The sequence below is a fragment of the Hylaeus volcanicus genome, chromosome 5, assembly GCF_026283585.1.
Source record: "Hylaeus volcanicus isolate JK05 chromosome 5, UHH_iyHylVolc1.0_haploid, whole genome shotgun sequence".
Taxonomy (NCBI): domain Eukaryota; kingdom Metazoa; phylum Arthropoda; class Insecta; order Hymenoptera; family Colletidae; genus Hylaeus; species Hylaeus volcanicus.
In genome coordinates this window covers 27,554,461-27,569,863 of record NC_071980.1, presented here as the reverse complement: position 1 = coordinate 27,569,863, position 15,403 = coordinate 27,554,461, and the positions used below count along the sequence as shown (strand labels likewise).

At 33.7% G+C, this 15,403-nt stretch overlaps 4 protein-coding genes across 5 annotated transcripts; 2 read left to right on the top strand and 2 right to left on the bottom strand.

The window, feature by feature from the left end:
- The first annotated feature begins 628 nt into the window (after nt 1–628).
- LOC128876519 (dynactin subunit 4) lies at nt 629–3,224 on the top strand. Its single transcript, XM_054122968.1, has 9 exons — nt 629–934; nt 1,014–1,084; nt 1,164–1,360; nt 1,453–1,592; nt 1,669–1,834; nt 1,917–2,100; nt 2,177–2,369; nt 2,446–2,645; nt 2,724–3,224. Exons 1-9 carry the CDS (start codon nt 806–808, stop codon nt 2,932–2,934), a joined length of 1,491 nt encoding a protein of 496 aa, XP_053978943.1. The 5' UTR covers nt 629–805; the 3' UTR covers nt 2,935–3,224.
- A 58-nt stretch (nt 3,225–3,282) lies between these two features.
- Nucleotides 3,283–4,526, bottom strand: LOC128876525 (40S ribosomal protein S14a). 2 transcript variants are annotated; one of them, XM_054122976.1, is made up of 4 exons: nt 4,441–4,526; nt 3,970–4,120; nt 3,802–3,889; nt 3,283–3,558 (listed from the first exon to the last, which is right to left on the bottom strand). In XM_054122976.1, exons 2-4 carry the CDS (start codon nt 4,116–4,118, stop codon nt 3,340–3,342), a joined length of 456 nt encoding a protein of 151 aa, XP_053978951.1. In that variant the 5' UTR covers nt 4,119–4,120; nt 4,441–4,526; the 3' UTR covers nt 3,283–3,339. The 2 variants fall into 2 exon arrangements, with proteins under 2 accessions (XP_053978951.1, XP_053978952.1); XM_054122977.1 differs by having other exon boundaries at nt 4,424–4,508.
- Nucleotides 4,527–4,732: 206 nt separating this feature from the next.
- LOC128876516 (double-strand break repair protein MRE11) lies at nt 4,733–7,786 on the bottom strand. Its single transcript, XM_054122960.1, has 11 exons — nt 7,416–7,786; nt 7,106–7,277; nt 6,895–7,031; nt 6,618–6,808; nt 6,357–6,561; nt 5,955–6,294; nt 5,729–5,879; nt 5,502–5,665; nt 5,295–5,421; nt 4,989–5,237; nt 4,733–4,901 (listed from the first exon to the last, which is right to left on the bottom strand). The coding sequence occupies exons 1-11, from the start codon at nt 7,519–7,521 to the stop codon at nt 4,812–4,814; spliced, it is 1,932 nt and encodes a 643-aa protein (XP_053978935.1). The 5' UTR covers nt 7,522–7,786; the 3' UTR covers nt 4,733–4,811.
- A 171-nt stretch (nt 7,787–7,957) lies between these two features.
- LOC128876515 (angiotensin-converting enzyme-like) lies at nt 7,958–15,338 on the top strand. The gene is made up of 14 exons (XM_054122959.1): nt 7,958–8,311; nt 11,776–11,960; nt 12,080–12,232; nt 12,312–12,393; nt 12,457–12,597; nt 12,681–12,863; nt 12,942–13,036; nt 13,104–13,255; nt 13,318–13,445; nt 13,524–13,770; nt 13,864–13,953; nt 14,023–14,130; nt 14,208–14,828; nt 14,986–15,338. The coding sequence occupies exons 2-13, from the start codon at nt 11,778–11,780 to the stop codon at nt 14,824–14,826; spliced, it is 2,181 nt and encodes a 726-aa protein (XP_053978934.1). The 5' UTR covers nt 7,958–8,311; nt 11,776–11,777; the 3' UTR covers nt 14,827–14,828; nt 14,986–15,338.
- The last annotated feature ends 65 nt before the right edge of the window (nt 15,339–15,403 follow it).

The window sequence follows — 15,403 nt, the reverse complement described above, 5'->3', positions numbered from 1 at the left end:
TAGACAAAGATTGAATTAAAGATAAATATATTGTGAGTCTTCGTAAAGTAACAATAATAATAATGTTCTGCTTAATTTCTTTTACTCGTATCAAAGTATAATCTCCACTTTCAACGCCTAAATGCCGAGGTTTCGTCAATGTTGCCACACCCAACATTATCAATTCAGTATGAAATAATGTGGCGTTCAACCGCCACGCATTACGATGAAGTTATTGTGAAAACATAAGAATTTGTTTATAATTTTCAATTCTCTCAGAAATGGTTCTGATCTATGATTTCAGTATCAGTGGCGCCATCGGTGGGAAAATGCCCAAAAGTTTGTAGCGAAGATAGTTCCGACATCTGTTAGTGGATGACGCGACCGAAATTTTTTTATCAAATTGTTCTTTATTTTTTTCATTAATGCTTCATTATTACGATTATTTCTTTTATAACGCTACAATATGTGATTTTAATTTATTATTTGAACATTATAATTATTAATGCAGCAGTAATTATTGATTTTTTAGTTTGGGGCTCCATCTAGCAGCAACAGTGGAAACTATTTTCACTACAAACTTTCGGCGTTTTCCCACCGATGGCGCCACCTAATGACATGCGAAAAAGGGGAAGGGGTAATGGTGTACAATTTTCTATGTCCACCACAGTGTGTGTCATTGATAAATAACTGTGTGTATAGTATAGATCAGTGACTAAAAGATGGTCTAAGATGGTCGAAGAAAGTCTGGAAGACTAAGTGGTCACAGTGACATATACAGCTGATATATTTTTGTTAAATACAATTGGTAACCGACTCTTCGATCATGTCATACCTGAATCAACCTGATTATGTGCGTTACGCTTGTAACTGCGGATCTCTGAAACCAATTCCGAAAATTTACTTCTGTAGGCACTGCTTGAAAATTCGGTGCTGTTACTGTGTCCGTCAAGAGGTATATTAATCCTAAAAATTATTCAGTATTAACTAATATAGTTAAACGATATTTAACTTTTAAATATTTCTAACGATAGGTTGATTTTCTTTATTGTCCTAATTGTATGGAGATTTTTCCACCAACAGAGGCTCGTCTTAAGAAAAACAAGTAGGTTGGAATCCTGATAATGTATTGCCTAATACAAATGGAAAAGAATTTTGCACTTATTAAATTAATGTATTAACAGGTGTACAAACTGCTTTGAATGTCCTTACTGTTTTCATGCTTTGTCTACGAGAGCTGGTCATGTGCCTTTAAGAGTAGTACCTCCCGAAGGAGAAGATACCAAAGATGTTAAAACAACACCAAAGAAAGTTTATTATTTGTTCTGTTCCTTATGTAGATGGACTTCTAGAGATGCTGGTATCCCAGATCAATCTGTAGGTCTGTGTAACCGAAATATCTATTATGCAAATCATGATAATTGATTATTTGAAGACATGTAAAATATTAAACTTATTGTGTTCCTTGTTTAGCTACTGGAGGATGGCCTGAACAAGAAAATCCACATACAAATCGTATTAATGCTTTAATTGATTATCATAAAATATTAGCTCGTGTAGAGAAGCAACAATGCGAAAAAAAATTTCGACCTAAACGTCCTTATATGCAAATGGTAATCCATTGAAACAATGTTCATTTTGGACGATTTGTTTAAATTTACATACTCCAATTCATTTTTTCGTCTTAAGGCTATGTTGACCATAACATCTGCTATGGTTCGTAAACATATCGTTGATGCCGTGAAACCTCCAGCTCTAACACAGTCAAGCGATCATCCTCCGCCATCCGTTGCTAGCGAAGAGGTAGAGGAATTACCCGCAGAAATTTTTACGGAACCGGTAGACATAACTAAGAGTAAGCAGTTATTTGAAATATGATAACCAAAATATCAATTCAAACTTTCCTCAAAATATATAAAAATTATTTTCGAATTTAGTCACCACATTAGAACAAAGATTACAGCATCTGGATGTGCAAACCGAAAAAGTGAACGATTTACGTCCACAGCACAGACAGTACTTAGTCAGGGGATCACAGCGCTGCCGCGTTTGTGAACATAGCGTTAGTAAACCAGATCTCTCTTCACAGTCTGTAAGATTTAAGATTCAGCTTGCTGCATTGTAAGTCTACGGTACGGTTTATCCATTTTATTTTTTTAATTTCATGTTTCACTGAAGAAATATATTTCCACTGTAGTTACCATGTACCAGAGGTAAGAATTGTTACTTGCGAACCGCTTCGCCCGGGCAAAGTAAGTGAATTGCTACTGAAATTTTGTAACCCAACTCAACATCAAACTCAAGTAATATTGTTGCCATTGGACACGCCAATGTCTCCTGTACACGTTACGAGTGATAAAGACGAGATTAAACAGGAGAACGTACAACAGGTAAATGCTATATTCTATATTATAAAATACATTATTTACTCAGAGAGAATTACTTTTGTTGGTATTGAAACTATAGGGCCCTGAATCTCCAAACTTATTGCCTTCTATTGTACGACAAGTGCCTGTAGTGGAAGAAACTAAGCCTATAAAAATAAGTGCGAATGCGGATATACTTTTACCTCAAAGCCCTTTTATACTACCACCAAAGGACGATACCGCCGAATACTATGATACAGGAGATAATCATGATGCTCAAAATTTTCAAGATGATCCCAAGTATAAATTTTAATTTTTTAATGTTGAATTTACAATCGTATCTCATTACATACTTCGAGACTTTTTTTCTGTTTAAAGGCTCGTGATCTGGCGAAAAGGAAACAAAGCAGTGATCAAATTACACGTAACCCCTCACGAGGATTTAAAGGAAAGTGAAAATGCATCAGTCATAGTTGGATTTGTTATGCAACATGGATATGTGAATACAATCACAACATCAAGACCCGAAAAGCTGGATCTCAAAATTAAATTATATATTACTGTGGGAAATACTGTTGGCAGTGCTTAATGCTTGCTACTGATAATTATAAAGATAATTGAACTCACAGTTGCTAATATGGAATGCTTACAGTATAAACAATCTAGCAATATATAAAACTGATAAAAATTTTATTAAACTAACTCTTTCATGCTTTGCAATTGAAAACCATTTTATTTATATTAATTTTAGAATCAATACTAATTAATCTATTTAACTTTTCTACTGTTATTTAAAAAAATATATAATATTAGAAAATTGTATACATTGTATAAGAAATGGTATTATAAATTATATACCAATAAAAGTTATGTTTATTATATAGAATCAAAGTATTACCTGTGTAGAGTAGGAGAATACAATAATACAATACGAATATTTCTTTTTTTTAATATTTATTTTTGAAAGTTAATAAACCACACATAGAACCACAATTTACAGTCTGCGTCCACGACGACCTCCCTTCCTACGCGTCGAGTCAGATGGAATCGGTGTGACATCTTCGATACGACCAATCTTCATACTAGAACGAGCAAGCGCGCGTAATGCGGATTGTGCTCCTGGGCCAGGTGTTTTCGTCTTATTTCCTCCTGTAGCTCTCAATTTAATGTGAAGTGCTGTAATTCCCAGGGATTTGCACTTTTCTGCCACATCCTATTAATGATAAAAGTGTCATCGATATTCTGGTATTAAATTTGATATAGAATATTTAATTATGTATATGTATTCTTTCAAGTAAAGAAATGTTATTCATACAAACACATTTCTAAATCGAGGAAGAAAATTAATATTCCACATACATGAACGCGCCTATAATTATGAAACAATCATTTAGGTGCTGCCTGAATGTGGACAAACCAAAGATATTATTCTACATAATGTAAACACAAAACTTACTTGAGCAGCAAGCATAGCAGCATACGGAGAAGCTTCATCACGATCTGCTTTAACTTTCATTCCACCAGTAACTCGGGCAATAGTTTCTCTGTAAGCAACAATGGCACATAAATAAAATTGTACATGTAACCTATTGAAACTAATGTCATACACTATTTTCATACGTACCTCCCAGAGAGATCAGTTACATGTACGAAAGTATCATTAAAGCTCGCGAAAATGTGAGCGACGCCGAAAACAACTTCACCATCGCGAAGTTGAGGTCCAAGAGAAACCTGAACTTCTTCTTTTTGTACTTTTCCTCTTTTTGGCGGCATTTCTGTACAAAATATTAAATTAATAATATATTAAACATGTAATACAACAACAACTTATACTATTTTTCAGCTGCCTGTTTATTCATTTAAAATCAACCAACGTAAACAATTTAAATTTATTTTAAGGTTATGTCTTGACAGTGTTCGAAATGCACAAGTCTTTCATGACGTAAAATATATCCAGTCACATCCTAACATTAAATTGATACTAAACAGATATTTTAATTGAGATTTATATAAGCGTGTTTGCTTTGTTTATTCGAACAATTATTTTTCACGTAATATTAAGTTTTTCTATAGAATACCTTAAAAATTAACCTACTGAATTCTCCCCGATACAGCACGATCAAAGCAGGAAGTCTAAAGAAAGATGGCTTCCGGCGCGCGACGATCGATTTGAATTTCGATAGTATCGAAAATCGAAATATAAGTAGCAATTCTACAGTCAAACAGTACTTCTTGGTTTTTAGCGTCTATTAAAAAACTTTCAAAGTTTTCGTTTTAAATCGTTGTTTTTATTACTGGCATGAATTATAAATGTGTGGACAATGGTAAGTTTACTCAAAATCGTAGCTTAAGAATAAACATAAGGTCGATAAATAAATGTATCTATCTTAAAAAGTACGAAAAATAAATTTATTTCAGTAGGAATGTTACAATGTTTCACGAATATTTTTTATTTATTTATTTGTTTTATTCAGAATCTGATTCAAGTAGGAAACTTGCTTTGGATGAGTTAGTTCGATTCATCATTGATCCCGTGCTTTGTAATGTGAGTTGAGTCTAATGACATACAATAGAGATAAATAGTTAGTGGTATGAAAGAAAAATATGGTGATATTTTAAATTTAAAGTAGATCTACAATATACCTGATGTTTGGTTTGTTTAGTTGTTTTTTTTGCTGTTGTTACATCGAGAGAAGTTTTGTCCATTAATTTGGCTCTACCTCGACCACCTCCTCGTGATCCTCTACCTCTAGTTGTCGGTGCTCTACCTTGTTTTCTTTTGGCTGCATACACTTTATCTATATGAACTTCTTCGTCACTACTGATCTTGCCGATTTCAGGGTCCACATATTTTTTACCAAACCTTGTTTTATCACTGAATACTGTCTGTATCTACAAAATAATCCATAATCATTTAATGAATAAGATTCGATTATGTAATCTATATACCTCTGTTTTTTCTTCTTGTTCCTGTGCCATTCTTTTGTCTCGAAAACTTTTAATTTGATCAAGAATGCTTTCAGTGTTATCAACTTCGGAAGCTTCCAAATGTGAAATGGTTTTCTTCATTTGATGACTAAACATAAATGATCAGTAATAATGCCCACACGATACTTTAGAATACACTAGTTGTACAATATTGTGTTAGTTGTTTACCTTACTATATCTTTAAAAGCGTCTGTGTCGTTTCCACTAACAAACCGATTTAATGCTTCATTTAAGCCATTAACTGTTAGTACTGTCAACTTATCTCTATTTGCTTCTGAATTAAAGTGCTTCGTTATTCCTCCTTGCACAGTTTTGTTCCAATCCGTATCCTCCTAATCATGAAGTTGATACAATCTTACTTTCAAAGAGTATAAAGTGAGTAGGTTTACACTTACGTCATTAAAGCAGAGAGCTTGCTCCATATCATCAATCTCATCATTGTAATCTTCTAAATTCAATTTTAACTTTTTACCACCTTTCAATTCTTTACGAAACAGAACCATATCCATGGGATTAGCAACTTCATCACAATATTTCTGTGCCAATCTAAAATATGCCATTGTTATATTTTAACATTGCCATATGTGATGTGTTATTAGAGTGAATAATATAAAATCGTACTTAGCCTCATCAAATAGTTCATCAGTGTTGCTATAAAATATTCTTAAACGAATCAGGGGTTGAAGAGGTTGTTTTGGGTGACCTGTTAGTTGTCCAGCAGCTTGAGGCATAAGCACATTCTCTACATAGTTATCAACAAAATTGTACACAGACTGTGATAGTGATTCTGTATAATCATTGGATATATTCTGGTCACTGAGAATCAAATTATCAAATACAAATGGTCTGACTGTCTTTAGTTTCAGTTTCTTCATTTTAAATTTCAGTCCATTTATGCTCAAGATACCAATATATTTTGGCTTTGATTCTCCTTCACAAAGAGAGGTTGCTACAGAACTCCCTAAAACAGAAATGTTTAAGTGTAAGATTAAATTTTAATGAACAATGTAATGCGTACTATACCTGGTTGGGAAACAAAAAACTCAGTCTCTGGAACAAATTCTGGTGTGATACGACATTCATGTTCATGTCCCCATATAATAAGATTAAGAAACTTTGGAAGTGTGTGCTGTGGAATGTATCCATATGCTTTGTGCTGTACTCGATTTTGGTGTAGGACAAGTATATTAAAACATTCTGGTACTTCTGTTGGTCGTAACATATCCACCTTTAAAAAAATGTAAAGTTGAATATAATGCATTAATGTATTTCCTACAACTTTACCTTATAATCTCTCACTAATCTAGACAGCCTCTCATCATTTATATAGCTTAAACCATAAAGAGCAAGATGAGATTCTCCTTTTTTCATTATTAAAGGAGGAATAGTCACTCTAGTAAGGTCTGTACATTTTCCAAAATAATTTACTAAACCGGATACTGACAACAAATCCATAGATCCAATAGCCCCAAAACCTATCATTTTAATAGTAGAAGAAATAATTTTAAACAACATTAAGGAAACAAATTGAAAACACAAATATAAATATTGTATTTCTTACTTGGATCATCATGATTACCATGGATGGAAAATACTGGCATACTAACATTTAAATTTGGATCTTCATAATTTACAGTTTTATAAGTGCAATGTTTGAATATAACATCAGGATCACTTAAGAACTGTACTTTAATTTCCCTAATGAACATCACACAATTAAAACATATATAGAATTAATAACATTGTTTATCAAGTAAATTCATTTTGCTGACCTAGAGCCTAAACAATATTTTCTTAATAGTTCCATGCATTTTATTAGTGCAGTTTGTGATGGCTTGGTATCATGAAATAAATCTCCCCCAAGAAGTATAAAATCTACTTCTTGTTCTTTGCCATGTTGAAGAATTTCTTCAAAAGTTACAAAACTATCTTCTGGTTCTTTTCCTTATAAATTTCAATACATATAAATATAAGACTTCAGATATCAAGATGTATTGAAGAATATATTTCATATTAAAGAAGTTATATGATGAGAATATTGAAAGAAAAAATGTAAATATAACATTTGTCTTAGAAACCAACCCCTCTTTTTATTATGATCATAACCAAGATGAATATCAGTTGCAATTAAAATTTGAAATGTGTTCTCTTCGTCAATATTCTTACTACAACTTGGTTCTGATGACATTTTGTATGTAAATTATTTTTAGTAAACTTATGGGAAACTGTAAGTTTACTTCCACTTAAACTTCAAATTGCTACAATGTGTTGCCAAACAATGTGTTCGATTATAACCTAATATAATTAAATTATTAAATTTACAATGGTCAACAAATCTAGCAACAATACTTAGATGGAAGTATGACTTGAAAAGTGTATCTATTAGTTGTGTATTTCACACTGTAAAATAATAATTTACAGAGGCATAAATTCACGTGGCGCTAGTAGGCATCACACACTCAACCTTCTCGTATCTAGCGTATCGGTGAGTACCATGGCACTGCATAAAAATTTCAGCGTCTGTGTCGGTAGTCGTCGGTTTCCGTCGGTACTCGTCGCAATGTGAAGTGGTGAAGTCTGCGAGAACAGCCACAGTAACGCACTGCCGCTGATGCGAAGTGGCATGATGTAAAGGAATTTGGATCGTGCGAACTTTGTACAAATAGTCATAGAGTGAACATGCAATGTGGTATAAGTCTCACAGGGAGATAAGGACGAAATAGTTGATCCGCGATAGTGTGCGCACGCAGGATCGCGTTAAACGTTCGTTTCTCATTTAAAACAACGAATTTTTCTCGAAATTGTTTCGCTGTGTTCGAAGTCGAGCTACGGGAAGGACGCGAGCCATCTCTGTGCCAGCATTCTATTGTTCTCTGTCATTCTCGGTCAGTCGATCTTCGTTGCACGCACACCAAAGGCGCTCGTAAAAAAAGAAGTGAAACGTGAACGTCGAGCGAAGTGACGCTCGGCTAGGAAAGGTAAGCAAGTTTGGGAAACTTAAAGATATTTTCTTGACACAGGTCCAAATAACAAGTGATCTTTCATACTGAAATAAATCTGACCATTCACTCGGAAATCGAAAAAAACCGGGACCCTCGAGTGCGAATTTCGTCGACTGCGATCGCTGAGTTTCCTTGTTAATATCTCCTTTACAACTAATTTTTCTAAATACTTTGGGAAACTTCAACTAAATCTATTTCCTTGACACAGGTCCAACTAACAACTGATTCCTCATACTGAAATAAACCCGACCATTCAATCGGAAATCGTGAACAATCGGGACCCTCGAATGCGAATTTCGATCGAATTTGCGATCACTGAGTTTCTTTGTTTATAACTCTCTTAAAACTAATTTTTTCAAATAGAACATCTTGTATAGATATAGAAGAGAAAACAAATCAGAACGAAAATATATTATTGTCAGTATAATTACAACAGTCGAGTGCTAGAAAAATACAAATAATATGTATATCTTCCTAGATAGTAACACGTGACGTTAATCGTTTGGATTCCTAGGTTAAGGGCGCAAAGACGTCCGGTAAACACCTGTATGAGTTCGATTGTTGGATCGTTAATTTTATGCGTTTATAGTGGATGCGTATATGAAGACTGTATTTGCATTTATTCAATATGAAATATGAATATTAAGAATTGCAATCAGCCGTCTGATGATTGTAATGTTAAGTATTCCAAAAATAATAGAAAATAGAACATCGACTTACGCATGTGTAAACAATTTTTTATTTGAACGTCATACCAAGGAATACGTTTTACTTTTTTAATTAATTACAATTAACGAATATGTATTGCTTTATTTTTCTATTCCAAGTTTTGATACTTGAAAAAATGAACTCGAAAAATTCCCTCTCCCTTCCATTCCTGCAATTAAAGATTATCCCATCGCATATACTTATTGTTAGTTACGCTACCGCACGAGATATACATATGTACGTCAATCATGTTTAATAAGAACGTATCATCAGTGCTCCTTGAAAATGAAAGAACCTCCGTAGTAAGTGATCTCTTTGCAAAACGGTGCGTTGCATAAATTTATCAGACGTTTCCATTGAACACGAAAGTGTCTTCCGTTCCGCGAAAACTCATCGTGTACGTGAATGCCTTTCATCGTAAGGACAAACGTTTCTTTTCCTTATACAGGTTTTTGCGTCATTAGGAACCATTCAAGGAAATGTATACAAACTCAACGTAAATTCACAACGATGAAAACAGTACCGGTCGAACCAGTTCTTGTCAAAACTATTTACATTTTTTTTCGTAGTACGTGCTTCAACGTCAATAATAATGAAAGACCTAACGTTTCCATGTATTGGAACGTTGTGTAAGATTTAACTAACGCTTAACGAAAGCAAACAATGGTAACGTTTGCGATTACATATTTCATAGGATGCGTGGAATCGATAACGCAAATGTAAATAAAGTGTAGTACGTAATAAACCTAATAATTATTGACACTGAAACGATAGGGTGCAACGAGGAAAGTTCGATAAAAAAAAATTGCGAACAAAATGAAAGAATACGATTCATGCAAGAATGTTCTTATTCAGTACCCTTATAGATTTGTAACAGATCCCTAATGTATTGTTTGTCGATGAACAAGCTAATGGTTCTTTCATGCGCGATCAAATGCGTTTCCAGAAACTTTTAAATTTCCAATTCAGGGGTCAACTGTGATTCAATGATACCACGCATACTTATGTTGTTGCGTGGACGCCGATGCGCAATGTAATTTCGCAACGTTATAACTTAGAAAATTGATACTTCAACATAACAAAATGACGAGTAAATGTTTCTACTTAGAGTTACAAAGCAAAAACATAATAAATGGTTCGATACAAGGGCACAGAATTAATTTCTACACCTAATGGTATTTAAAATGAATGTTTCAAAACGATATCGAGTACACGTGGCGCTAATCGGGAAAAGTGGGTTCGTTGACGTTCACTCGTCAATTAAAGGAGCTATGGGAATGGTTGCTACGTTCACACAACAATTTTCCTCGGCGTTATTATATGTAACGCGCCGTCTTTGTAATAAGGGATCGATGATCGCTTAATTTAACGTGTCAATAAAGTCTCATAACGGCATGTACGATGGTAAGCGTTTGCTTGGGGCACAGATGCATGCCAAATTGGAAACAATTAAATATGTAACAGTGGCGCGATGGTGGCCAATCGGACGGTAGAGGAGTTACGAACCACGGTCGTGATTCTTAACTTATGCCCGTTTATGTGTATATTTGATGACTTACGCGGAAAACAACGAATGACACGTAACAACATACGTACGTAAAGGTCAAGCGTCGCATTCGAAACGAAGTTACAAATACATCTCCTATTGGAATTCATTATCGATTGAAATAATGTTGTAGATAAAATTGACACGTGGAAATAATAAAAAGGTTAGTTCTTTTGGTCTCGTTTCCGCGTTGAAAGTATCTTTGTATTTCCGTTATTTTTGATACATCTGAGACGAGCTGTTCGATTTTACGAAACTGTATACACTTGTTGCTTGACGCATAGCCTTGCTATAATTTACAGTCTCCTCTGTTTAGCTATAAACGTGCATTGATATTGACACCGATATTATAATTTTCTTCGAAAACTATCCATAGCGTGGAAACGAAATAGCCACTCGTGTCTCTATGAACATTCTTTCATTACTTTTGTGGTGAGTTTTCATCGTCCTAAATCAACGATCTAAACTCCAAATTTCCGTACTTGAATTGTTTTAGTACTCGAGTCGTGAAGTGGTATACGATGAGTAAGATAAAAAATAAGTATCAAGGTTCCGCTAAGTGGAGTAACAATGATCGAGTGATTCATTGGGAGCATGACTAATATAATATTCTATTAGTAACGCAGACCACGAGATTCCGCTCACTAACTGGAAAATGGAATACTTATGAAAATGATTTAGCAAAACCGACAATGTCTAAAAGGTTTTCAGCATCGTTGTCGATGAGACATTTCCCTGTTCCTTCGTAGCATTTTTTTACAAAAATTAATAATCGGAAGGAATTTTAGAAAATATTTAAGAAATGTATCTTACTAAGTTCGATTGAACGACATACGTAACGAAACTTTCCTCCAAACGATACGTAATCATTATCGGTAGATAAAGAAACAAAAATTCAATATTATTTAGATTTCCAGAGTAAATAATGAAGTACGCGGAATACATCTGATATAAATTGTTTAAAGTTATGCGATTAGATAACTTAAAGCTTGAGGAAAAGTGGCCGTAACTACGAGGTAAAGAATTGACACATTCTTTTCTACTAAACATGTCAATTTTTTCTTCGTGGGTACCTTGCAATTACCAACCTAAGCGTTTATTCGATACATACGTACATTGTATCGCATAATTTTTTAATTTTATTGCAACGTTACTTTAATTTGTTATTTTTTTTGTTCTTCTAAAGGGATGCCATCACAATGGTTTTGGATAATCTTTAATCTCGCGCTTTGCGCGGTCGCGTTGGAACATGACAGTATTAAAGCTTTCCTAGAGATAACCGAATTCGAATACGAGGATAATTGTAACATTACAGCGGATGCTGAATGGACGTTCATTAATTCTCCGTCAAGTGAAACACTGTCACTATGGGTAAATGTCTGACCAAATATATCCAATATAAAAACATCTAAGTAATTTTTAACTAATTTATAAACGAAAACTGGGACTTGAAGTACTTACTTAAATACATTCGTTTTCTTGATTTATAGGAAGAAAAATTAATTTCTTACGCCACTTTCAAAAATACGCAAAAAAATGAAGTTGCTAATGTTTCGAACACTAGCGATCCATCTTTAAAACACAAATACGATGTTGCCGACAAAGCAGGCGATGCTTTACTGGAAACTGAAGATTCTGAAACAGTAATATTCTTAATAAAATCGAATAAAGAAAAAAAATGCTGACATTTAAATGGATTTTAAAAAGTTTTACTTTTTATAGCTGATTCACTTTGCTGGAACAGCAGAGTTGCTGAGACTATCCACACTTCGTACGGGAGTCTTGAAGAACTACACGCGTAAAGGTACTAATTTCAGTTAATTACTGACAAGACAGTATATATAAACTAATGAAACTATCGATACAGATGTTGAACGTGTATTGTCTCATAACAACAATGTTAACAATAAAAGGAGTACCTGGACAGCTTGGCATCAAGAGCTAGCTCCGCTTATTAAGAATTTTACAACTGTCTTACCACTCGCTGATAAGGCTGCCAAAGCAAATGGTTGGTATTTTAAAAAGTAATTTACATTTAATTTGTAATCATTTAACTTGATTGATTAACGATAATATTGTTTTTGTTTTTAGACGCCAAAGATGTTGCAGAATATTGGGAACTTTTAAGCGGATTCTCCGATGGTTATGAAAAAATTAATTACGAATGGAGTAAAGTTGCTAATCTTCATAAGAAAGTAGTGCAATTCGTAAAAAATAGTCTATCGCACAAGTACAACGTTACTATGGACGACACAATACCAGCTTACTTACTGGGTAAGCTTAAGTTAATATTTTAACAAACACTGATTTGTTAAACGATTGAGATTTGGAAACGATAATTTTTCGTAACAGGATCGCTACAAGGAAGCGATTGGACTCCCATATCAGTTGATGCAGTACCTTATCCAGAAAGGATGTACAATATAAAAAAAAATCTTTGGAAAAGGGTAAATAATGATTACTTTGATAATATGTACATAAATTGAACAATCTAGTAATTGAAGGTAATTTTAGAAACTTCTTGGAAAGTCATTATATACGACTGCCTCCGTAATGAGCACGCAAATGGTAGACCAAGTTCCACAAGCTGATTTTTGGGATAATAGTTACTTTAATAAACAATGCCCGTCAAAATTAATTAATTTCTGTAAAGACGGTATTACGAGGTATGTCTCTTCAGGATGAAATATTTTAATTAATTGAGTAATTTTGAACGTTTACGTTACAGGGTGTCCACTTGTTTTGAACCCACTGTAAGCAATTTTCTTTCTGCTCATAAAAATATTGGAACGATTGTGTTAAATCAAATGTCTGCCGAAATGATGCCGGTACTTAATACGGCTAATCGATATTCTGGTAGGAAAAGATATATTAAAAAATATATTTAAGTTATTACAATGAATTTTAGATGATAATATTTGTATCCTCTTCCAGCCTTAGAAGTCGGCGTTTCAGAACTTTTTGGTATCTTAGCAGCTAGCCCCGCTTGGCTAAATTACACTCGTATCGTGGATAATTCTACCGATAACGAGCAACTTTCAATTGTGTCATTAATGATAACGGCATTGGACACGTTACCGCGTCTTGCGTATTACATGTCAGCGGACAGATGGAGAATTAATGCTATCAACAATGGTATTACAAATTCAGAAGATTTAGTATCGTCTTGGTGGAAGTGCAGGTATCGATTTATTATAATGGTAATGTAATATATTAATAACAAATATAAATTATAAATTTTGTTTTAACCCAAATGTTAACTATCTTATTCGAGGCAAGAATATGAAGGACTCAACTCCAATGGAACAGAACCACCTACATTTTTAAATGACGACTATATCACTAACAATAGACCATATCTTTCGTAAGTAATAATAAAGATAAGAATTAAATAATCTCTATACAAGTTTTAATATAAAATTCACTTTCGTAGAAAATTAACTGGTACTATTCTCGCATTTCAATTCTACGAATATTTGACGGAGTCCACGGAAGTCAGATACGACTCCATCTTGGGAAGACAAACGAAAGCAGAGTTCATGTGCGTATCACTTATATCTATAAATTTTAGTGACTTATTTTGTAAAAGAAATCAAGAATTTGTTAATTTGTCAACAGAAAAATGATTCAAGAAGGTGGTGCCGATGATTGGACGAGAGTGATTAACAAATACTTAGAAATAAACGAAATTTCATCGGATGCACTTTTGTCATTTTTCTCTCCCTTAGAAGATTTCATTGATTACTTGGAAGAAGATTACGAATATAAAACATTTACCGTTAAAGAATCGGAGCTCGAAGCACTAGAAAAGAATGTTATCAAAGAATTTAATGCTCCTTCAACAACAACTACTAGTACTACTACTACTACTACTACTGCCCCATCGAGAAATATATCCAAGAAGAGAAAGATCTCAAATACGATATCCTCGAGTAAAGAAAGTGATGAGAAAAGCAATGCACACGCTACAGTTAACAGCGATAAGAATTCAGACCCGAAAAATGTACAAGATGAGAAATCAGGAAACCGTAAAGTTTCAGAAGCGTCGCTTACAATTCCTTTCGATGAGTCGATAGATGACTTAGCCGCGGACCAAGATAAGAAACCAAAGATTAATACTACTAAGGCAGTGTGGGCTGTGGGTGCCGTACTTCTAGCTACGATAGCTATTTGTATAATAGCGATTTTTGGAAAGCAAAGATGTCGTAAAACACCAAAAAATAGACGATATGTATAACAGTATCCTTCAGCATTAAAAAAAAATATATTTATTCTTGCATTTAGTTCGTACGGTAGTTTTTATTCAAATAAGTTATCGACATAAAGCCCTTCATCTAGAAGGACGTTTAATGATTTACAATATTGAACATTGTACATTCCTTACTGTTGCTACAAGACAATTTGAGGTTATTTCCACACATCGAACTTTTTGTGAGCGATATTATAATTCGTATACTGGGCAGTATACACCAGAGAGAATATCGACAACGAGAATTAGAACCTAAGAACAGAAGAGCCGATAAGTATTAACCGCACAAATACTACTATATTGTTTATGTTTTTTTTCTCAATCAGAATTATGATAACATGTATATGCTACATATTACGCACACAACTCCCAACAGTTCCTTTATAAATATGCCAAACTATAAAAAATGATTTTCAAAAGTGCACTAAAAAAAATGTATTCCCTATATTTTCTGTAGAACCTTCAAAAAAATATATATTTCAATACGTTTTTGTAACATTGTATTTGTAGTATACACTCGAATTTACATAAGGCTTGTACATAATCACCTATATAGTTGTAAAGT